Raw genomic sequence first — 25,826 nt, 5'->3', positions numbered from 1 at the left:
TCAAAAAAAAATGTATATATATGAGCACTTATATGGAAACGATTGAGGAATACTAATATACTAATTGTACCCCACTTGGCAAGTAGTGAATATATGCCTCTAATTAGTATGTTCTTCTTTTGACAAGGTGCATGCTTTCCTATTTTGACATTACTGTGTTCCGGCTAGGGCTAATTTCTTGCAATACCAGTTCTTCTAGTTCAGCATAAGGTCTCTTGCTTTCACTATGATTTTTAATTATATGGTTTAATTTGGATGATTATATTTTATTAATATTTCTAGGTCAAACTTTTATTTGAAGGTAATTACAACTAAAAGTAGATCCATGAGGATGGTGAGACAGAAAACTCAGATCAGAAAGATAGAGAATTTAGCAGCAAGGCAAGTAACCTTCTCAAAGAGGAGAAGAGGCCTTTTTAAGAAGGCTCAAGAGCTGTCTACCCTTTGTGATGTTGATGTCGCCCTTATCGTCTTCTCCGCCACCGGAAAACTCTTTCACTACTCCCCCTCAAGGTCTCTCTCTCTCTCTCTCTCTCTGTGTATTTATACATACATACATACATATATATGTGTGTGTGTGTGAATTGTTTGATGTTAAAAGTAGCAATATGTAGCAGCAGATCTAGCAAGTGTAGTTTGAACTTTGAATGTTAAATGGGATAAAAGTCTTTGGTGAACTTTTTACCATATATGTTTCATGAAGAAATTAATTCAGACATAATGAGATATAGGCATGTTTTTATGACTTTAAAAGGCTAAACAAATTAAAATATGATAAAAAGAAAAGGACATGGAGATGTTTAAAAGCACTGGTAGCTGGAAAAGGGCATCATCAAAGATATGATCAATCTTCAGGTACATCTGTGTGTGTGCATAGGTGACGTATGAGAGATTCATGTGTACTTCTAGATCTATTACAATGTTCCGGTCGATATTTTAATTTGAAACAGTCATTGCCTTTGAAATTTCTCACTATATGTTACTGTATTTTGTCAAGATTCTCTTAATTGAAGCTAGGGTTTCAGCTACTGACTAAGAATATAATTAAGAGCATAGGATATAGGAAACCAAAATCAATAATGGATTATTATCAGTGGTAATAATCAGTTGCTTTGGATTGAAATGGCACCGGAAGTTGATTCATATTTGCATAGTTGATTAGAAATTTGTGTGTAATTTGATCATCAGTGGTAGTTGAATATCACTGAACAATTTGTAGCAAGTCACTGCTCACTATTACTACTGATCAATTGCAATTTCATCTATTAGTGACAAGATGATCATAAGGGGCAACAGATAATCTGTGGTGAGTACCAGTCATTATTAATGGTACTTGATTTGTGGCCGGTTACTGTGGGTTAGTAGCAATTAAGCTTTCACTGATGGAGTCTTTTGCTAAGGGTTTTTCGTTTGTATAATTGTCCAACTTCTGATAGCGTGCTATAACCGCCAAATGTCAACTTTCAACTAAAACGTAGTGATGGCTCATTTTTTATGTAAGGGTGGTCTTTGATCTAAGTTAGGAACAAGTTATTATTGTGTACTTGCATTTTCGTTCTTGTTATTCTCTTTGAATTAATCGTTTGAACTTTTGATAAGTACTATCGAAATATTTCAACTCCGAAATTGATATATGCTTAGAGAGATATCCACGTCAATTAGATTCATGTAAAACCTAGCTATAAATTATTGTATATAGTATCCATGGACATCAGACACTGAAACCCAGAAGTCAAGTTGTATCGTCTTAGTCCGAACATCATTAGTTTTAACACATCCCACCAAGAAAGAAAACTACAATGTGCATGCGCACTAGAACACGTTAGCGCCGGACCAAACTGCGTGCATTACTTCTAATTAATGATTAAACATAATAAATCTATTTCAGTTAACTTAATGTTGTTTATTATAATATGTCAAAATATTGTATTTTAGATTGTGCAAGTATTTAGTTTAGTAAGCTACCTCCTTCATAACTGCAATTCTTTTTTTGTTCAAAAGCATTAATCAAGTGCTAGAAAGGCGTGGAGTACTGAAATCCAAGAACGATGGAGAACTACAGCAAACATCTCAGGAGATCATGCAGGTATATTCACTTCCGTGATTGTCATTAATTTACGCGCTGTCACTCTATTTTGTTGATGACTAACTAGATCTTTTTTTTGGGGGGGAGCTAAAACTGCAAGTCTTGTATAATTAAGATAGTTGAGCCAGAAATTTGAACAATGAGAAGAACACACAATTTATAACATAATAGAAAGTTTTAATACAAAAAGATAATGTAAATATTCTCTAGCCTGAAAGAGTCATGTTCATCAGTACCATGGTCAACCACCCTAGCCATCATAGTCCTTACCACGTAGCTGATAAATGACCTTGTTGAATGAAGTCTAGTTGGGGAGACTCGTGGACCACCCTAGCCATCATAGTCCTTAACAGTTAACTCTAAACCTATACCCATATATGTTTGGAAAATAAGCCCTAAATATTGAAAGTATATACATAAAATAAGAGATACTAGCAATTTAATACCAAGTATAAATGTTGAAATAAAATAGTGATTTATACGTCACACCCAAATTCTAATCACACACTCTCTAATATTATTAAAACAAATATGAAATTAATGTTGTTATTTGGGCAATTGGAATTTACTTGAAAATCAAGAGAAACTATAATAAAAACTAAAAAGTGGGAAGTATACGCTCATTCAATATTATTCTGACTTTGATACTTGAGAACGTCTATGGTTAAAAGGATAGAAGCCCCAATGAAATGGAGGGTTCAAAGGGGTAGCATCAATGGTGAAGCTTGGACAAAAATGTGGGCGGGGGAAGGGGGGGGGGGGGGCGAAAACAGGTAAATTTAAACTACATATAAGAATTTTCGAATGACAACGGGTAAATTTACACTACTTATCTGCCATACGGGTTATACAATCTTACACCAAAAGGTAAAAATGAAAGTTATAGACAATGACAATTTGGCGAAAGTTTATTAACATACAATGATAATTTAGTAAAAGTTTTGTAGGTCCTATATAATGGATCTCACAACATGTTATTGAATCATTCTCCTAAGAGCTAGCGGAAATCACTCTTAAGTAAATCGAGATCTCGGATCTTGTAAGGGCTTGTTATGACCGGTTAGAGTAAAGGAAGAGAGGGAGAGAAGAGTTAGTTAGTGGATAACGTAAACAATATTCTTAAAAAAACGTTGTGTATGCATGCTCATGCTTCCTTATTTATAGGAGAAACATAGCATGCATGAGTTCTATTAAAAGAGCCCAATGGGCTTACCATACATGCCTCGGGCCTAAACATTATTACAACATAAAGAAGCTACGTAAATTACATCGTGATAACTTGAAATAATACAAAAGACTAAAACAAACAAAACGAGGCTCTACAAGTTCAATGCATTTAGTTTGTCCAAAGTATTGAAGTATATACCAAACATAAAAAGAAAAGTAATGCATAGCTTGACCCAACCCGACCCATTTACACTTGATATCTTTCAACCCGTTTGAATTGTCAACAAGATAATGAACAAACTTGTTGAACTTTTCAACTATTTTGTCGGTGTTATCCCTCCGAACATCTTCCACTGTGGACAACGGAGAATTGTAAAGCTTCAAGAAATCCTCCTTGTCGAGACCCGCCAGCTCATGCTCGTCAAAGAAATGAAGCGTGCGCATGGTCTCACAGTGGATGACCACCTCCACCATGTCGTTGTCGAACTCCCATGCAACAAAGTTATATAGCATGTTGGGAGTGAACGGTTTACCATGGTAGATTGGCTCTCCATGGTATTCAGGCATCTTGTACCTCCGTGCCTTTCTTCTCTTTCCGGTGCCGGGGTCCACTTCAATGGGATGCAGGTATGATCTACGCTTGTTAAGTGTGAAGTTAGGGTAGTCATCCTTCCACTCTTTGTTTAAGAACCGCTTGAACCAACCTTCCAAGTTCTCGTCATAAGCGCCTCTTCCTACAACTCTTCTAAAGTAATTCATGTCAAATTGTGACAATGAATGCATGTCAGAGTAGCTCAAGTAGGTCAGATCCCCATTGGCACGCCTGATTGCCTATCTTCTGCTGTCGGTATGCCATTTGCAGTACAGAATGGGTGAATGATCGTAATAATGGTAGTTTCGGAATCTAAGACTTGCAGATTTTCCTATGGCGTACCACTTCTTCTTTCTTTTTGGCATTGAAGAAGTTGTAGCACCAGCTACCGCAAGAGCCATCACTGTGACCGGCTCTTACCGTTTCTTCATCAGCACGAAACGGAGTGTTCGGGTTCGGGGAGTAGTTTATTCCGTGATCATAATCGTCCTTTTGTTTCCGAGACTCGGTACCTACAGACTCACCAACATTGAAAATGAATAAGAATCCTTTCTCCGCAGCAGCATCTGTGTCTCTTATTTTTTTCGCGGGATCGGTGGACGAAGGCTCGTCCCATGGAACATCATCATGTGACCACCACCAACACCGCCATTACCATCTCCACCATTATTTTTTATCCAAGCTGTCATCATCGCTCGGATCCTTATCGAAACTGTCATGAGGATCATCATCATCCTCATCAGTTTTATCCTCATCGTCATCATCCGATTCATCCTCACTCTCCTCCTCATCAGCTCCAACGTCCGGAGCTACAACTGTTTCACCACCAACATTATTAGCAAACACTGTTGTGGCAATCACAGTCCCCACACCACTCATCACAATCACATCCACACCACTAGGTTTAGCCTTAGCTTGCTGTCCTTCCTTGCCTCTACCATTTCTCACTCCTCTTATGGGATTCACCCAACTCCCAAAGATATTATCAAGTCAACCCTCGGGATCCTCCATATCTTGATCTATCATTTGCATGATCTCAGATGTGGCAAGGTACTTGTTGGCCATTTCTTCATTCACTTTCAGTTGAATTCATTCAACCTATCTTGTTCAGCCAACCTTCCCTTCAACCTGTCGACTTTGGATTGGAGTTCAGAGTTTTAAGCCATAAGAGTACCGGCATTCCTTGAGAATCCTTGATCACCATCAAGTAAGCCGATCCTGGCTTCCAAACATTCAGTCTCTTAAAAGACTCGATCTGTCCCTTTTTTCAAGTCATCTTTTAACCTGTCTTGAAGACGAGAGCGCGATGGCAAGTCGCTCTCAAGATAGGAGACTCTCAATTCCACCCCCAAGCCTTCATCGTGTTGCCGAGCGAGTGACAAAGATTGATCAGACAATAATTGTTGTTGACTGTCAACTCTCTTCTAGAGAGCCTCGATCCATAATCGTTGACTTTCAATGAGGCCTTTATCCACCTCACGTTCAGTCTCCTGTCTAGCAACTCTCTCCACCAGATCAGCCTCTTTCTTCCTCTGTTCTTTCACAAACTCAATCATTAACAACTCCCGCTTGGCACACTTCTCATTTGATTCCTCCAGTGCTTGAATCCTTTCGAGAATGAGATCCGTGTACACGGAACCTTGGTATACTTTCCACTTGGCAATGAGGATAGGGTCATGAAAGTAGCTTGGGTAAGTGTGGGAGGAGTGGTTGACTGGTGGGTTCGGCTTGGGTTTGGATTGCACGGTTAAGGTCTGGTTTGGAATGATGTAGTGAGGGCTGAAGGTAGGGTTATTTGTTCTGTTGTGGTTTAGGTTATAGGGGAAGCGACTTGTGCAGTGGTGGATGGTGAGGTAAAGGTTTGTGAGTAGTGTATGGAAGCTCTAAGTGGGGAGGTGAAAGTTGAACTTATGGATGAGGTTATTCTAGGAGGTGATTGGGTTTGTTGGATTGGTGAGGTGTGGACTTGAAAGACCCCGAATCCCGGGAATCCTACAGTTGGTAATCACATTCAAAATTTCATAATAATTTAAAACCAATGCATTTCGTTTTATTTAAAACAATTTCAGAGTAAATAAACAGCGGAAATTCATAAGCGTCACGAATTCAGTCACAATCATTAAAGTCAAAAACAAGTTTAGTTTATTAAAACCGTTTCTGAGTTAAATAGACAGCTGAATAACGAGTACCACGGTTCCCAAACCGGGAAAAGTACCAATCCATAATTCGTAGAAAACATTAAGTATTTGAAATTTCCAAAACTATAAAATAAAATAATTGTCTTATTGGAAGTCCCCAACTAGAAATGTCTTCAACCCTCCGAGTAGTCTCTAATACGTCCAAGTGGTAATCTCCAATCCTCAACCTCAAAGTCAATCTAACATACACACAAAGTCAACTTGAGCTGAGTGAGTTCAAGTTTTCAATAAGCAACATTCATTAAGCAATTTAATTCCATAGGTATAAAATGTAGGAGAAAATCTTAAGTAAATAGATATATAACTTTCCTTGGTCAAATCATAAGTAAATAAAATAATGAATAACTTTTCCTGATCAAATCATAAGTAAATAAAATAATAAATAACTATTCTTGATCAAACACGCAACACGGGCCTCCTTACCCCGGGTCTTCCCCAAGTAATATATTTGACCCGGTCACGGTTTAACAAAACCAAAATCACGCAACGCGAGCCTCCTCACCCCGGATCATCCCCAAGTAATATATTTGGCTCGGTCATGGTTTAACATACCTAAACACGTGATTCGGGCCTCCTCACCCTGGGTCTTCCCCAAGTAATATATTTGACCCGACCACGGTTTAGCAGAATGGCGGGCCTCTTCATCCTGGGTCTTCCCCAAGTAATATATTTGACCCGCCGGGACATAAACATGCAACACGGGCCTCCTCACCCCGGGTCTTCCCCAAGTAATTTATTTGATCCGGTCACAGTTTACCAACACATACACATTCACATACACACTTACAAACATCTAATTCAAACATTCAACCAAACCATATCATCACATTCAATCCATAAATAATGGATAATCTAGGAATTAATACTAGGCCTAATAGCAACCTCGAGCCTAGTCCATAAGTAATATGTATAACCTTAATGAACATACGACCACAACGAGTTTAAAATATCGTAAGGCATAGAATATAATTCAAACATAGCTCTAAATGCACAAACATGAATAAGGCCATGTAATACCATCCAAATAGTTTAAACGAGTAAAATCGGGTAAAATTGTAATAGGGTGTGTATGCTAGCCCAAAACGTAAAAAGGTAAAAAGGGGCATCATGAACTCACCTGACACGAGGCACGAATCACCACGATTAGAGAACCCTTACGTATTCCCACAACTCAAATGCCTGTCGGATTACGAACAATAATTACTAACGGTACCGAATCTACTTGTTTATCCTACGAGGCGTTCTAACATGGTTCGGGTTACCTAAAGCCTCGACCTCAACAAGATGAATTATAACATCCCCGAGGCCTTTATATACCAAAACGACCCTTAGATACTCCCGTGAGTAAATAATTCCCAAACTACCCCCGGAGGTCGATAGATAAGACGAATATGCGTGTTTATGAGTTGTTTATGCTCTTAGCACACAAATCAGTGCCGTGTGGACCAAATTTAGTAAAATCATAGCCAACAAGTCCACACGACGCTACATGAGTTGGATGGGTCGGTAATTCGCAAGCACGATGCACAAACTTCCAATAAACGCGAATTTGCGTTGTACCGACCCGTTTAAGTAACCGACAACCAATTCAGCCCCAATACTTAAAAAAATCAGTTTTTCACACCCAACAGATCATACCGAGTCTACAACATTCAAATTGTTTGTTAATTCCCTCAAACAACGCGTTAAACACAATTGACCAAACAAACGAAAACCATTAGACACGATTTTAAAGTATGTTATACTAGACATACCTAAGAAGATTTTGGTGCAAAACCTCAACCAAAATAGTCCCGAAATTGCTCAGTTGGACAGCCACCCGGTAAGCCTAAAAACAACCGTTTTTTTGACGAATAAACGAGCCATATGGAAGAATTAAGGTGAAAAAGAGTTGAAACAATATAGTACCGACCCAGAACGAGTCTCGGGAGGCTGGAGAAGTGCTGGTTTGCACGCAAAACGAAAGGTGGGGGGTTTGAGGGGAGCCGATCGGACAAGGGGATTGGGTTAGGGTTTTATTTTTTATATATAAAATATTAACAATATACATTCTGGCCCCTCCACTTTACTAATGGTTGAACTTGTACGAAAAGTTAAGTATGATAAGCTTACGAGAGTGGCAAGGGGCTCCCGGAAGAATGTCGGATCAATCCCGAAAGGTATACACAATTCTACAAGGTTAAACCTTTTAACGGAAATTAACGGACGTTACAAGTCTACCCCCCTAAAAATGGGTTTCGTCCCCGAATCCTGCCACACAGGAATGAGCACAGACTGAGGCAACTCAAATCATCAAGTCATACACTGGACAGGTATAAATAGGATCGCTACTGAAAGATAGTGTACTACATTCTAGCAAAACTATTACACACAAGAGCTTTCGATAAGAAGAGAAATAGTCGGTATAATATTTTAATGATTAATACGAATGCAAGGAATTACCTGAAATCGTGTCTGCGTCCTCCTCCGCCTCCTCCGTAGAGATATTAAAGGCCCTAGCCTTAGTCTTTGACTTGTTTTCCAACTTAACCCTAGAAGAGTTTCCCCGCTCAGAACCTCCCGCCTTATTTTCAGTACACCGAGATGCCAAATGCCCAGACCCCTCACACCAGTAACAAGTCAACATCGGAAACTCGTAGTGGAAGTGTCCGGTTTTCGCACATCGGAAACAATTGATAGACATAGACCTACATTCTCCACTATGCGGTTTCCCACACTTCTTACATCTTTCGCCATACGTCTCCCCCCCGAAATTCGACATTTCAGCCCTCGCTTTCTTTCCTGCCGACACAGAATCATTGCCCCCATAACGCTTGCCATTGGAGTTAGGGTTCGGCTTCCAGTTCTTTATAGGTTTAGTCGGGTTCACCATTTCTCTCTGATCATACAAGGTGCCGGCCCGAGAAACCACTGAATGGAAAGAGCCCATGTCCATGGTCATCACACCCCTCCGAATATCCACCGGAAGACCCTTCACATACTTCTTAATCCTCTTAGCTTCGGGAGTAACTAGATCGGGACATAAACGGGCCATTTGATTAAACTTTGTAGTATACTCTCGGTAGGTCATATTTCCCTCTTCCAAGGTCAAGAAATCCTGTTCAGTCTTATCCAATTCGTGCGGAGGACAAAACTGATCGAGAACCAATTGCTTCAATTCCTCCCAAGTCATCCTCCTAATAGACCGATCACCCATCGCCTGAGCCAGTTATCCCACCAACACAACGCCTCGGAACGAAACGAGGCGGGTAGCAAAAGTAACCATATCCTCCCCTTTACACTTACTGATATTCAGTACCGTTTCCATTTCTATCACCCACTGATGTGCCGCCGATGCATCCTTAGTACCATCGAACGTGGGAGGATCGCACTTCTTGAATTCCCCATATGAACAACCCCAAGCATAGAAGCTAAACGTACGAACCTCTTCTTCATCCTCACTTGGTACTATCACCTCATCTTCAACCTGAGTCTCTTTAACCTTTCCCTGCTTACCCGCACTCTTACCAACCATTGTCTCTTTTGCAGCCTTAACAGCCTCAGCAACAATCTCGGGAATGACGCTATGAAGAACTTGATAAACCTCATCCGCGATGGCCGCGCGTATAGCATGATCTAAAGCAGGGTTATCCCTCTCCTCCTGAATCGGGGTCTCTTCCTACTGTAGAGTAGGGTCCTCTCTCTCAGTCTTAACACTTGGCCTACGACCACGACCGCTAGGACGACCACTCTTTGCTGAACGGGTACCGGCCATATCCTATTCTTACAAATACAGGACTCTAACACGGTCAGGTACAAGTAGCATTTAGAACATGGAAGGTAATGATAAACTGCTAATAACGTTGATCAAGTGTTATTAATTGTTTACCTTACCCGCCCATCCTAAGCACCCCCTGCCCCTAACCACATTAGCATTATCTAACACTTAAGCAATTAATCATATAATGGAACTTTTAAAACTTGTAAGAATGACCGAATAATTAAAATATACCTCTTGGCGTGCAGCTACTCGTGGTTGGCATTTCTAGTCCCTTCTCTTACAGTTCGAGTCCAAGCATTCGGGGATGCACGGATCCCTCGAACCATGGCTCGAATACCAACTTGTAAGACCCTGAATCCGGGAATCCTACAGCTGGTAATCAAATTCAAAATTTCACAATAATTTAAAACCAATGCATTTCGTTTTATTTAAAACAATTTAAGAGTAAATAAACAGCGGAAATTCATAAGCGTCACAAATTCAGTCACAATCATTAAAGTTAAAAACAAGTTTAGTTTGTTAAAACCATTTCAGAGTTAAATAGACAGCGGAATAACGAGTACCACGGTTCCCAAACCGAGAAAAGTACCAATCCATAATTCGTAGAAAACATTAAGTATTTGAAATTTCCAAAACTATAAAGTAAAATAATTGTCTAATTGGAAGTCCTCAACTAGAAATGCCTTCAACCCTCCGAGTAGTCTCTAGCACGTCCAAGCGGTAATCTCCAATCCTCAACCTCAAAGTCAATCTAACATACACACAAAGTCAGCTTGAGTTGAGTGAGTTCAGTTTTCAATAAGCAACATTCATTAAGCAATTTAATTCCATTGGTATAAAATGTAGGAGAAAATCTTAAGTAAATAGATATATAACTTTCCTTGGTCAAATCATAAGTAAATAAAATAATGAATAACTTTTCCTGATCAAATCATAAGTAAATAAAATAATAAATAACTATTCTTGATCAAACACGCAACACGGGCCTCCTCACCCCGGGTCTTCCCCAAGTAATATATTTGACACGGTCACGGTTTAACAAAACCAAAATCACGCAACGCGAGCCTCCTCACCCCGGATCATCCCCAAGTAATATATTTGGCTCGGTCATGGTTTAACATACCTAAACACGTGATTCGGGCCTCCTCACCCCGGGTCTTCCCCAAGTAATATATTTGACCCGACCACGGTTTAACAGAACGGCGGGCCTCCTCATCCTGGGTCTTTCCCAAGTAATATATTTGACCCGCCGGGACATAAACATGCAACACGGGCCTCCTCACCCCGGGTCTTCCCCAAGTAATTTATTTGATCCGGTCACAGTTTACCAACACATACACATTCACATACACACTTACAAACATCTAATTCAAACATTCAACCAAACCATATCATCACATTCAATCCATAAATAATGGATAATCTAGGAATTAATACTAGGCCTAATAGCGTCCACAAGTAATATGTATAACCTTAAGGAACATACGACCACAACAAGTTTAAAATATCCTAAGGCATAGAATATAATTCAAACATAGCTCTAAATGCACAATCACGAATAAGGCCATGTAATACAATCCAAATAGTTTAAACTAGTAAAATAGGGTAAAATTGTAATAGGGTGTGTATGCTAGCCCAAAACGTAAAAAGGGGTATCATGAACTCACCTGAAACGAGGCACGAATCACCACGATTAGAGAACCCTTACGTATTTCCACAACTCAAATGCCTGTCGGATTACGAACAATAATTACTAACGGTACCAAATCGACTTGTTTATCCTACGAGGCGTTCTAACATGGTTCGGGTTACCTAAAGCCTCGACCTCACCAAGATGAATTATAACAGCCCCCGAGGCCTTTTATATACCAAAACGACCCTTAGATACTCCCGTGAGTAAAGAATTCCCAAACTACCCACGGAGGTTGATAGATAAGACGAATATGCGTGTTTATGAGTTGTTTATGCTCTTAGCACACAAATCAGTGCCGTGTGGACTAAATTTAGTAAAATTACAGCCAACAAGTCCACACGACACTACACGAGTTGGATGGGTCGGTAATTCGCAAGCACGATGCACAAACTTCCAATAAACGCGAATTTGCGTTGTACCGACCCGTTTAAGTAACCGACAACCAATTCAGCTCCAATACTTTAAAAAAATCAGTTTTTCACAGCCAACAGATCATACCGAGTCTACAACATTCGAATTACTTGTCAATTCCCTCAAACAACGCGTTAAACACAACAACTCACAAACTAGTCAACCGAATCCTAATTTTCAAACTATCACTAATTGACCAAACAATCGAAAACCATTAGACACGATTTTAAATTATGTTATACTAGACATACCTAAGAAGATTTTGGTGCAAAAACCTCAACCAAAACAGTCCAGAAATTGTTCAATTGGACAGCCACCCGGTAAGCCTAAAAACAACCGTTTTTTCGACAAATAAACGAGCCATATGGATGAATTAAGGTGAAAAAGAGTTGAAACAATATAGTACCGACCTGGAACAAGTCTCGGGAGGCTGGAGAAGGGCTGGTTAGCATGCAAAACGAAAGGGGGGGTTTGAGGGGCACCGATCGGACAAGGGGATTGGGTTAGTGTTTTATTTTATATATATATATATATATATATATATATATATATATATATATATATATAAAGTATTAACAATATACATTCTGGCCCCTTCACTTTACTAATGGTTGAACTTGTATGAAAAGTTAAGTATGGATAAGATTATGAGGGTGGCAAGGAGATCCCGGAATAATGCCGGATCAAGCCCGAAAGGTATACACAACACTGCAAGGTTAAACCTTTTAACGGAAATTAACGAATGTTACATGTGGGTTGAGGGGAAATTGGTAGGTTTCAAAGGATGGAAGGTAGTGGTTCGTCTTGTCTAGTTGGAGAGATGTCGGGTGAGGTTATGGGTGAGTTGTGTAGCTTCCTTGGTGTTTGTTTGGTCTTTGATTTTGTTTAGGGATTCCTAGGAAGTTTGCCCTTCTTGGCGGCTAAGGTGCGAGGTAGAGTGCTAGGTGAGGTAGTGGTAGGGTGGGCTAATGTTTGTGGTGGAGGTGTGGTTGTTTGGGCTGCCTGTGTCTGTGTCTGTTACAAGGTGGAAGTAAGAAAGATTACCTTTAGCGAAGTTGGCATCTTTGAAGAGACGGGCTTCTAGGAGTCCCCAACTCTCCTCAAACGTTTGAGCGGCTGTTCAGGCTCCTCCTTCTCTTCGGTCTGATGAGAAGGACCGCCAGCAGAAGGCTTATTGGCACCTTCCTCTTTCTCTCATACTTCTTCTCTGACCTTCTTTCTGGCACAAGTTTTGTCTCAGTTTCAATGGCCTCATCATCAGGCTCATCATCATCCCCATCATCATTGTCATCACCAGTCTCTTCATCCACAGGTTCGGTCTCAGCAAACAAACCAAACTTAGTACCAGGTGCTTGTCCCTGATACTTGTAACCTCCTCTGGCAGGTGGTTCCAGCATCGCCTTAAATACCGTCTGCTTCACTATCTTTGCATGGTAAGGCTTGCTGGCTTGGGCACCTTAGGCATCATGTCATCCAAAATCATTTGGACGAATCTTGGATACATCATCCAAGGATTGTTGGATGCATGCATAAGAAGAAGTGTCTCGAGTAGTTGAACTTGATATGGTTCGTAAGACATGCCATAATATCGACCCAAATCAGTTCTAAACTTGTCGAACCTTACCTTCTGTTCTGACAAGCAATTTGCAGTGATGTGGAACAAGAACTTCCAATAGGGTGGCAAATGTTTCTTCTCACACGTTGTCCATTTGACGTCATAACCAATTGCATCAACAAATTGCTGTTGATCCTTCTTTTTCAAACGGTCAAAGAAATGATCTGATGCGTCCTTGATGTTCAATGACCGTCTGATATCGTCCTTAGTTATCAGAAGCTTCTTTCCCGCCACTTCTGTTGAAATTATATTCTCATCTTTCACGACTTGGGCCTTCGTCCAGAATTCCTCAATCCAACTCGTGTAAATATCCCGGTTCGCAAAAATAGCATGCATAAGGGGAGATTCTCTCAACCCCTTTATCATTGATGTGAAGATCCGTTGCTTCTTCTTCCTCGGGAGATCTAGAGGACAGAACATATTATGTTGCTGCAAGTCATCATTAATAAACATTAGAATTGATAAATTAAGAAAATAAAAAATAAAAAATAAAAATAAAAAGTAAACTTAAGATGAAAATTCATAATCTGAAATTTTTACAAGTGTAAATGAATCGAATCGGGTTTTGGAATTCGATTCGATTCAAAACATGAGAAAGCAAGACCAACAGGTACGAGACTGAAAATTTAACTAGTGAAATTGAATCGAATCGATTTTTTGTAAATTCGATTCGATTTAAACTAACAGATAGAATAGACAAGTAATTTTGAAAAGAAGAAAATTCGAACAAGAGAAAATGAATTGAAGCGAATTACGAAAATTCGATTCGATTCAAATCAACAAAGATAAAACAGAAAAAGTCAAGATGAATTGAGTAGAAAAAATTTGAATCGAATCGATTAGAAACGAATCGCATCGAATGTAAAGTAATCGAATCCAATTTTCAAAATTTGATTCGATTAATATTTATTCGATTCGATTAGAAAATATTCGATTTGATTTTAATTTCTTAGAATCGATTAAACTGATTCGATTCGATTAGAATGAATTTTGTCCAAAACTCAATTCATTTGTACATGGAGGTCACCCAGACCCGATTTATAAGTTTCAAGTTCATATATGAACAGTATCACGGCTTAAATCGACATCAAAGGTCTGAAAAAGTTAAAAGTAAACCCAAAACTAAACAAACTTTGTACAAAAACTTAATCAAAGTAGTTCAAAAATTTGTTATGATGATATTAGCAAGCCGTAAGCACTGATTTGTCCAATAAACAACAAATCGCAGTTCCTAAAATCATCATCATCGGTTCCTTTTGAACTGAAACCCAAGAACAAACATCATAAATATGATATGCTAAACATAAGTGATGTTATACGAAGGATATGGATCCATGGATGAAGATTATCAAGTGTGAATCAATAGATAAAGCAAGTTTAATTTTGAAAGGGTTTGATAGGGTGGTGGCGGTTTCAATAGTTTGTAGAGAGAGAGAGAGAGTGATGAGAAGTTTTGAAAGGAAAAGTGAAGTGTACAAACAAAATAGAGAAAAGGTGACCTTATATATAGCGTCAGCCATCTTGTGATAAGGTCAAAACTTCTAGGGTTTTAAACGATTTTACACTCTCAATCCCCAAACTTTGAAAATATTTACAGATTCAAACCCAAAAAATGTTTATACACCGAATCCAAGCACTTCAATATATATAAGATATATTTTTGTCGGTCCATACAGTTGACAACATTTCCATGAGGGATAATTTAATAAATCAAACAAAATAATTTATATTATAAATGAAGTTAAAAATATATAAAAGTAAAAGTAAAATAAAAATAAAATAACTTAAAACAAAGTTCTTCGAGTTAAAAACACCAAATAAAACAAATAAAAATTAAAAATAAAATGAGAGTAAAGATGGAATTAATATTATATTAAAACTATTTACAAGATTTTCCAGATATATTCGTCAACATCGGCTGGAGGGTGGCGCCGGTTGGACCGTCAACCAGGGCACGTAATTTTTAGGGGGCAAAATTTTTTATATCTATATTTTTTACACATACATTTAAAAATATAAAACTTATAAAATATGAATTGCTCTTTACCATCTTATAATTATTGGGCCCGAAATTATTTTTTTATCCATGATCCTATTAATTAAGTTTAAATTACTGGGCCAAACTAAAAAAATTAATTAAAAACCCGATGCAAAATAAAAGAAATAGCGGTCGATTGAAATTTCTCTTTGGTTCCTTCCTTCTTTGCTAATGCTGAACGACGACCAACCCAGCCGACCACCACTGTTGGTTCGTTATTAACCACCAGGCTCCTCCACGGTTAACCAAGCTAGCCACCAAGAACCAAGCTATTTTTTTCCCAATGTTAGGACTTAGGAAAGTTTCATGAATCATTTGTTAATCGTTAATTATTACGGTATTTGTTTTTAATAATATATTTTTCTATGTTTATTGTAATAACATTAAGCCTCGTTTAAAAGACTAGCTTATATATTTCGTTACTCGTTAAGGCTATAGGCCTTTTTTCTGGCTCGGCCGAGGTATTTAAATCCTCGTAGACGGCCCTGATATTCGTATTTTCACGAGAAATATCAGGACATAGAATCACACTCTCTTATAACGTCCTAGATCGCACTTCTATTTCAATATTGTTATGCCAAAAACCGAAAGTCAATTGTAAATATATTTTGTCCACTTTAAACTTAACAAGTATTTTGATGTCAAAGTGATATGTTAAGGCATATATTAAGCACAATAGTTATGTGGTCCCCATTTAATCCACATGTTACTGACTCCATTATACCTCGGGCATACTTTGTGTTCATCTGGCCACCCCGAATTGACTCCTCCCCCCTAATGATTGATCAAAATATTCACAATATTTTAAACTTTTGCAAACTTTTACAAACATTGAAGGTTGAACCATGGACTTACATGCCACACAAGTCAGACTAACATGCCTTCAATTAAGGTGTTTAGGACTTACTTCTTTTCCCCACCTCAAGTGGTTCTAGATTCCCCTTTGTTTGTTATTTATCAACATTTGTTGACATCTATCATTTAAGCACTTTGCACTTTTTCTGCTTTTTCATTTGATTGTTAATTTTTATAAGCAAAACTAGTTTTGTGATGACCGTGTATGACTAATAACATTTTTGCCTTTATTGATATGACTTTAAGTGGAGTCATGTAACCGCTTCATAAAAATAAGACCACTAGCATAGGTGTATAATTTAGTTTATATCACTCTAACACTTACTCATTTGTCAAGCCTATCTACACATCAATCAATGATCTTGTTGATTTTTAATCTACTACTTTCATGTTCTAGGATCATTAAAGACAATTTCTTATCATTTTCCAAAAGTCGGATCAATTTCTCAAAGTTTTATAATTTTTAAGTTATCCGACTCCCTCTAAACAGGTGTTTCCTTCAAACGGGAAAATATATTTTGAAATATATATATATATATATATATATATATATATATATTAATTTTCTTAGAAGGAAAATAAAATATTTTTATGTTTTTCTTAAGGCAAACTGAAAATCTTTTTGGTGAGTTAACTTAACTCATTTCTCCCTCTAAATTTGTGACATATTTGAAAAATATTTACAATTTTAAAAACAAAAGGATAGATTTAATCAAAACATATCATGCCAAGCGACTCTACAAGATATAGAAATCACGATCGAAAGCTTTTGTGAAAAGATCAACTATACAAAGTTGTGATCAGAATGGCCCTTTCAATATTGACAAGTTTCCGATCAAAAAATCACGAATGAAATGCATTCGGATTTCAATATGTTTTGTCTTGGAGTGTTGGACTGGGATTTTCACAATACAAACTGTTTCTTCAATGTCACACTTAATAGAGGTGTTAAAGAAATTCAAACTGTAATCCAGCAGTTGATGCTGGATCCATATCATCTTGTCAGCTTTCTTCTCCTCACCATTTAGATACTTAATGCCTAAATTTTCTTCTATTAAAGCATCATTATGAGTTATGTGACATTCTACTTTACCTATGCGTGCTTGAGAGTAAAGATGCGCATGTACCTCGATAATGTCAGGAGTGTCTTGGTTGTCTCCTAAAGTGGATCTTGAAGAGGCTTCGTCTCAATGCACAAATGCCATGCCGGAAAAGTTCAACGGTTCATCAGCTCCTTGAATTAGCCTTCCCAGTCTTGCTCAGAAATTTCAGCAGATTGTGTAATAAGGGCCCTAGGGTTAGGGTTCCCTTAGCTTGATCCTCCTTGGCCAATTTGTTGACCTCTTTGTCTTGACGAGCTGTTTTGACCCACTGGCCGCTTATCACTTCACTCCTTTTCCCAATGCTTTCTCCATCAGCCACCTCAGTAATCTTTACATCATCAGCAGGTTGAGTTGGGTTTGTGCATTCCCTTACAAAATGACAAGTTTTGTTGTAGTTATAGCAGTAGAGCTTGTCCTTATCAAACCGTATACTCTTGCTTTTGGAATCCCTGAAGCTGTTCTTGCTATATTTCTTCATGAAATTTGTGGAACGATGAACTATCATTGCAATATGATACCTGATATCCATCTTCTCCAGATCCTTCTCATTTATCTCTGGGATATCTCCTTGTTGGAAAGATGGTGGCAAGAGATTTCTTTGCATCAGATCCTCACGACTCGCCATGAAAGCATGGAAAAGAGCAATTGTAAGTCATCAATTTGGGTGGGTGAGTAACTTGAGCCCTTTGCACTGTTGCTTGCTGGCTTGCTGATCCCTTAAGCCTTAAGTGCTTGCTCAGCAGCCTTGTTCACTGCATCCTGGAAGGAGTTTCATGATGATACCGATTGACTTGCTAAAGTCTTGAAAGCATTGTTCATTTTAGATTGAGCAGCCTAACCTCTTACTCCATTAACAACATGAATTGTTCGATGAGACTGGCTAAGAAAGGCCGTGCTTACACCAGAACTAGAGAGACACCCGCGTGATTCAATGAGATGACATGATTGTTTAATCTCAGCTTATCATCCATCTCAAAAGACTTTATGGTGGATGTCAAGTCGCTCAACGTAGTTGTATTCAGATTCGTGGTTCTTTTGATAGTCGTGACACCACTATTCCACGTGTAAGGCTACGAATTCAACAACTTCTTGTTTACTTCAAAGTATTCAAGATTAACGTCGGTGCTCCTCATCTTGGTGTTGAGGGTCTTAAACCGATGAATAAGGGATTTAACATATTGTCCTTGTATGTTGTTGAACATGCTAAACTCACCCTTCAACATATCCATTTTACTTTCCCTCATGTCTAAGTTCCCCTCAAAATTCTCAACCAATGCATCCCAAAGAGCTTTAGCATAGGTGCATTCTCTAAGTGTTTGAGCAATGTCGATTGACAAGCATTCACTCAAGACACCATATGCCTTCTCATTATCAAGAATCTTCTATTGTCCTTATCATAATAACTTGCAACAGGAAAAGAAACGGGTCCATTAGGAGAACTGCGGTAGGTATGTGAGGATCATTTTCAACTGATCATAGGAGAGCAAAATCATTGATTCTTATGTAGTTTTTGAATCTCCACTTAAACTCCTCAAAGTTGCTATCCCAGTTCAGAAGCTTGGGTGGTTTGTTTGTTGTGCCGGCTTCATTCTCAAACATGATATAAGTCTTAACTTTAGGATCTTATGCCATCTTGTACTCAAATAAAAAATTCAAACACTTGAGCAAAAAGCAGATTTGGAACAAGTAAAAAAGAATTGAATCGAACACCAATTAAATCGAATCGAGTAGGTTTGAATCGAATCGAATCGAAACTAAACGAATTAAATCAAATCAAATGAATCGAATCGATTAAAATTTGAATCGAATCGAATAAAAACGAATCGAATCGAATGAAATTAAATCGAATCGAATACAAAATTTCAATTCGATTAAAATGAAATTCGATTCGATTAAAATAACCTGATTCGATTAGAATTTTAGAAACTTCCAAATTCATTTTTCACGTACGATCTGACAACAAACACCCTTTTATTTTACCACTTTTGAACCTTTACCCACTAATGAAAACCCGAAGACCACTTCAACAACTTTAAACGCACCTTTAAATCGATTTTCAAGCTTGTAAGAACATTTTGGTAAACCCGAAACAACTTCAAGCACTTAAACACACTTTTTTTTGCAAGAACATACTTCTCAAGCACACAAGCAATACCAGAATCCAAAGTTGTGGCCCAAGAAACCCAACTAGTAGAGCCAAAAGCTCTTATACCAATTGTAGGTCCTGTGTAATGGATCTCACAACGTGTTCTTGGTTCAATCTCCTTAAGAGCTAGTGGAAATCACTCTTAAGTAAACTGAGATCTCGGATCTTGTAAGGGCTTGTTATGATCGGTTAGAGTAAAGGAAGAGAGGGAGAGAAGAGTTTATAGGAGAAACATAGCATGCATGAGTTCTATTAAAAGAGCCCAATGGGCTTACCATACATGCCTCAGGCCTAAACATTATTACAACATAAAGAAGCTACGTAGATTATATCGTGATTACTTGAAATAATACAAAAGACTAAAACAAACAAAACGAGGCTCTACAAGTTCAATGCATTTATTTTGTCCAAAGTCTTGAAGTATATACCAAACATAAAAAGAAAAGTAATGTATAGCTTGACCCAAGCCGACCCATTTACACTCGAGCTCATTCAACCCGTTTGAAAAATAACTCAAATGTAAAAATCATTTTGATTTAAACTAGACCTACTTAAAATTTTATTACTTGTAGTATATGTAATTATATGCAATAGTTATCTAATATTATGAAAATGCCAATTCCTCCATCAATCTTGCAAATTTAACCACAAACGGTATGAGATAATACTGGTTCATCCCTTTTAATTGCTTTAAACTAATAAACCTTGAATGTTGAAATAGAAGTCACAACAGGCAAGAAATACGCTTAAATGCCAAAAGCCTTCCATGCATTGGAAATTCAAATATTGGAAACTGAAAGATGCTAGGAATTCTACGAATAACATGGATTATGCAAACCGGATAAAACCCAACTAGATTAGGACTTCGTGTACAAATTTAGAATGAAAATTGAACTAGAGTTAGTGATAAAAGACGATCAGATTGTATATAAGGAATTAGGGTTTGGAAACTGTCAATTACATAGTTATCCATTTAAAATTAGAATTTAATTAAAACTTCAAATTATGTGCGACAAAATTCGAAAATTCATTTTTAATGAATTTTCAACATAGCAATAATAATCAGCGGGCGCTGTCAATTACAGCTATCCATTTAAAAGTCGAATTTAATTAAATAATTGCTTACGATAAATAAATAAAAGGAATATGTTATTCACTTTTTATCTGTTATTCAAGAATGGTAAGTTGTAACAATAACAATACTTTTGCATTTGTAATTTCCAGCAAACATTTATTTTCTAGGAGTGCCAATCACTGTTTTAAATACCGGTTCGTGTGGGTCGGTTGAACCGGTAATACCGGACTTCGCAAATCATGCTGGTATTTTGAGCCCGTATTTTTGGGTAGTTTGCTAGAACATCGAACCAACGGTTTATTCTGAAATACCGCTTTAAACCGGCAAGCCGCTTAAGTGTACAAGAGATTTTGATATTTTCCTGCCCATATTTTTAAACATTACTTTCAACCTAGTGATTAACTGAAACAAGTAAACTTTTGAATTATCTTTTGAAAATCTAGTGCTTTTGGATTATTATTTTTATTGGGGGTTAACTTTTGGATTATATTTTATTATGGGATCATATAATTTTTGGTTATTTTTTTATTTGAGGTTGAATTTATATGATATTACAAGGTAAAATATTCAACCCGGTTAAACGTTCCAGTATAACACAGTTCAACCAGTTGTACCATTTTTTAGCCAAATCCGATACTAACCAGTTTTTAAATATTGATGCCAGTCATTCCTCGATAGTTATGTTAGTTTTCATTGAATACTACATTACCATTGAGCTTCCACCTCAAACATAAACCATTAAAAATTAATAATCATTAATTGTAATCCTGAACTTAGCAACCTATTGACTTCATGTTGACCTAGCACTATATTTCAAGTTTTCAACAATCTGCATCTTTGTGCAAAGTCAACCCCAACTAGCTCAACAAAGATTTAACACCAACTATATCAACCCGTGGCAACTTTAGTATGTTTTGTCCTGACATGATACATATGCTTTCTTGATAGATTTATTGCACTGTGATAGTTATCACACAAGGCCATAACATCCTTGATCTTGATCCTAATTTCATATATTTTCCTTGATCGCTTTAGTCAAGGCTATATGCTCGCCTTAATTAGTTGTAGATAAATAAAACACATACTTTTCTTAGAGTGGCGACTTTCTTGTGTGTTAGCCCAACACGCTCTCTAAATTAGAGAGCCTCGTCGCCCCACTCTCCAAATAAAACACATACTTAATGGTGCTTTTCAACTGACAAGACATCCAAAATCTTAAAATACACAACTAGTAATACATCATCCCTTATTAAGATCCTTTGCAAAATCAGCATCTACACATCCAAGAATCATATATGCATTCTCCATTATGATCATTACCAATTTCTAGCCCAATATACTTTGACCATTCAAGTATCTAAGGATCCTTTTCATAGCCTCCTGATATAATTCTCCCTGGTACACACCATTATGTACTTGGGATTTTCAACTACATTATCATACGGTACATCCATCATATCCCATACTTCAGTACTTATTTGTGGTGAGTCCTTGCTTGCCAACCTAAGTGTTGGCTAATAGGTGTTATCATATATTTGATTATCCACAAAGAAATTTTGCAAGTTCTTCACATAATTAAGCAACTTGGGTCAACTTAAGCCTCCTTCTTTCCTTCCCTTGTGAAATTCTATCCCTGGTATTTTCTTAGCTTTATCCAACTCCTTCGTATCAATCTCTGCCGTCATTAGTTGCTTAATTGGTAGTCACTATCTCCTGCACATCCCTAGATGCTACTAGCATATCCAGCTTCTTAAATCATCAACGCGCTTTGGCTTAGTTGGCTGTTTAGCACATGAAAACTCAAAAGTTAGGCTTCCTTAGGGGGAACTACTACTAGGATGGGCGATCTCCTTAGAAGTCTCCACTAGAGCAACAAAAAACAAATTCGTGAGTTCCTAGATGGACCGTCCATCAGGGGCAAAAAGGACAATATTTATGGTACAAGAGGCCGGAGGCCTGGATGTTACACCTTTTAAGTTCATAAATATACCTCAGATATTGAAGATCAAATTCAGATCGACTTTCTATTTTGAATGTGACATACTCACATCCTAGAATCTTGCATATGAAAAACTCCAAGTTTTGTGTCAAATGATAAGAGCAACTGAAACTCAAGATCCATTCGTTACTCGCCCCTTGACTAGACACAACTAGTGCATTAGCATTCTCATACCCGTCTGATGATGCATGAGCTGGTAAATGATTGTCGTGATTTTTGATGTATTGTTTTCCCCTTTCTTCCTATTTTTATGCTAGTCCTTGTTAAAGTTTCTCTCAAAGTGGCATATGTAGCATCTCCTTGACTCCTTTTGAACTTTAACTTTGACCTGGTAGAATTCTTACCTTTGAAAGACCTTTGCTCTGGCCTCCCATTTAACATTAATCCTTCTCGATATTCTTAAGTTTGCCCTTTGCTTCATCTCCTTAGAGTTCATGGAAACCCGAACAAATTAACCTCTTTCTATGGACAAGTTATCTCTACCATACATCAAAGTATCCACAAAACGTTCATATGATTGGGGCAACAAAGTTAAGATGATGACTAAATCTTCTTTGTCAAATATAACCTCTATACTATTAAATTCATCAGCATGACCTTCGAGATACTTACCATGGGCCATTTGTAATGTATACAATCTATTCTGGAAATACAATTGACTCATCCAATTCAGCCCTAGCTCATATAGGTAAGGTTTCCATCGACACCTACCTAGGTATTTTATCTCCAAAACTACGAACTATGCACTGTGTAACTTTTTCTTAAAATCCTTTTTTCCTTGTTTGTAAGAGTTCCAAGTAAGCTGGTCTCACCACCAAGATCATCACCAAACCCTGATGTATCATGCATGAGTAGTGCCCTCATCTTCACCCTCCATAATATAAACTCATGTTTATGGTTGCGTTAAATCAAACTTTGTTGAAAACCTTCTTATATCTTGATTGATTAAGTAATTTTTTTTAATATCGAGCCAATTATCAGGCTCTGATACCAATTGTTGAAAATGAATAGCAGAACCAGATCACTTTTGACACCAAAGAATGACATATAAAAGAGCTCAGAATTAATTTGTACATAAATTGAACTCCTATGGGAACGAAATACAATCATCTTAAAATCTGACAACAATTCTCTTGTCACTGCTTATATACACATGTATAACTAACATAAACAATTACAACAAATAAACGAAAGAGAAATTTTTATCAACTATTCATAAGTGTTAACTACTCAGCAGTAGTAGCACCTTTATTCCTTTTCCTTATGTCAACCATTCTTCAGCAGTTCTATTAGTTTCAACTGAGCACTCACATTACTGCTGACCTTTACAGCTATAATAATCATGATCAGTTGTAATACTTAGCTTAACTCGTTGACTTCATGTTAAATGTAACACGATATATTCCTGCATGGTGAATACATACGAACATGAGATAAGTGATTACATATGGAATGTGAGTGAAGTTAATTATCTCATGCATGGTGTGGATGCCCTTCTAGTTACAAGAGCGTTGCCAATGGCATGGGGAACAGATGCCTCCATGTCAAATTTTTCACAAATGTCGCATTGGGCATGCTCTAATTTAAACATTGAATATCAAAATACACTAACCCACATCAAACTTTGAAATTTAATAGTGAAATTTGTATGGCGGTGCTGATTTCTGTTTTATATTGTAGCTTGTGTTAAAATTAGAAATATTATAGACCTGGTTGGAGCATGCTCTTACTAATTAATATATCGTTCTTATTTCACATGATGGTAAGAAACGTTCTGAAAGTTTATGAATGTTCCTGTCATAGATCGAACTTAGAAGATCTGCCCTCTTGAGCAAAAAACTTGCAGAAAAAACTTGTGAATTGAGGTACAAATTACGGTTTCGTTCCCTTATTCTTATCTTAATTCCAAGTTTTTGTAGGTTTGAGTTGATTTGTTAAAACCTAAGAAAATATATTGACAGGCAAATGCAAGGAGAAGATCTCCAGGGACTTGGACTCAAAGACCTAAACAAATTAGAGACCATTATGGAATCTGGATTGGCTGCAGTAGTAAAGACAAAGGTAAGGTGTCTGTGTAGGCCTCCTTTTTTAAATTAACTATTTAGTTGTTATATAAATATTGCATAATTCCTATTTTGTTGCGCCTCTTTAGGGTGAAAGAATGTTGAAAGAGATCAGTGCTCTTAAGGAGAAGGTCATGGAGCTAAACTCCTTATGTTCTTTTAATTCAAGTTCTATTTTTATATAACTTATGAAGGGATCACATAAGTTTAAGGTGTTGGGAACATAGAATACTAGTTAATCAATATAAAAACTTGAGTGATCCATAAAGGTATCAAAAGTTTGTCTTATAGGTTGAATGACAATTAATTAATTAAATATATCCTAACAAAAAACAATATTCAGGAGGCTCAATTGCTGGAAGAGAACAGAATCTTGAAACAACAGTTGGTAAAACAATCAACAATTTTCTTATTATGTATCCTTGAGGTCCTTTTCTTTTTTCTATTTTAATCTGCAGCAGAATTACTACTTGCTCAAATTTGTGAATCAGATTATGGGTACATGTGTTGAGGAGACGCATATTCAAGATCACTGGAGCTTTCATCGTTCGTTAGAGTTAACAATTAGCAGCCCGGGCTCAGGAGATCCTTTACACAACCAAAATTACAACAGCTCAGACACTTGTCTCAAACTTGGGTAAGAAAACCAACACTACCAAACAATTTAGGTGTGTGTATATATAAATTTTACAAGGGAATAACATTACACAAAGAATTACTTAAGATTCTCAAGCTATGAGTTTTGAACTCATTTCAGGCTACCCTTTTCCAATTGAACTGAAGCGGGCATCAGGTGAAACTACGCAATCTTAAAGATAAAGATACGTCGTGTGACAAGTTATTACCGGGTGATGTTTGCTTTTAAATATTCTTATAGATTCTTGTAATATGATGAAGATACAACCATATTCTAAAGATGTTAAAGTTACGCATTTTCCATGAAATATGCATGAATTTTGAATTTATGAACTGTTTAATTAAGTAGAGTTGTTGCGATCTGTGTTGGGGGGGGGGGGGGGGGGGTC

General features: G+C 37.4%; 1 protein-coding gene across 1 annotated transcript; it reads left to right on the top strand.

Annotated features, from left to right (window-relative positions):
- Positions 1-281: 281 nt before the first annotated feature.
- On the top strand, positions 282-25,599 carry LOC143579138 (MADS-box protein SVP-like). Its single transcript, XM_077062526.1, has 8 exons — positions 282-513; positions 2,002-2,086; positions 24,542-24,603; positions 24,700-24,799; positions 24,891-24,932; positions 25,145-25,189; positions 25,293-25,438; positions 25,559-25,599. The coding sequence occupies exons 1-8, from the start codon at positions 326-328 to the stop codon at positions 25,575-25,577; spliced, it is 687 nt and encodes a 228-aa protein (XP_076918641.1). The 5' UTR covers positions 282-325; the 3' UTR covers positions 25,578-25,599.
- Positions 25,600-25,826: the final 227 nt, after the last annotated feature.

This window comes from Bidens hawaiensis, unplaced genomic scaffold (assembly GCF_021521415.1).
Source record: "Bidens hawaiensis isolate Kalapana, Puna unplaced genomic scaffold, B.hawaiensis_p1.1 tig00029612_1, whole genome shotgun sequence".
Lineage (NCBI taxonomy): Eukaryota > Viridiplantae > Streptophyta > Magnoliopsida > Asterales > Asteraceae > Bidens > Bidens hawaiensis.
This window is presented reverse-complemented; position numbering and strand designations above follow the sequence as displayed.

Coding starts and splice junctions, on each gene's coding strand:
- LOC143579138 (XM_077062526.1), top strand. CDS start 326: ATGAGGATGGTGAGACAGAAAACTCAGATCAGAAAGATAGAGAATTTA. Junction 24,604..24,699: donor GAAAAAACTTGTGAATTGAG/GTACAAATTACG, acceptor ATATATTGACAG/GCAAATGCAAGGAGAAGATC. Junction 25,190..25,292: donor GAATCTTGAAACAACAGTTG/GTAAAACAATCA, acceptor TTTGTGAATCAG/ATTATGGGTACATGTGTTGA.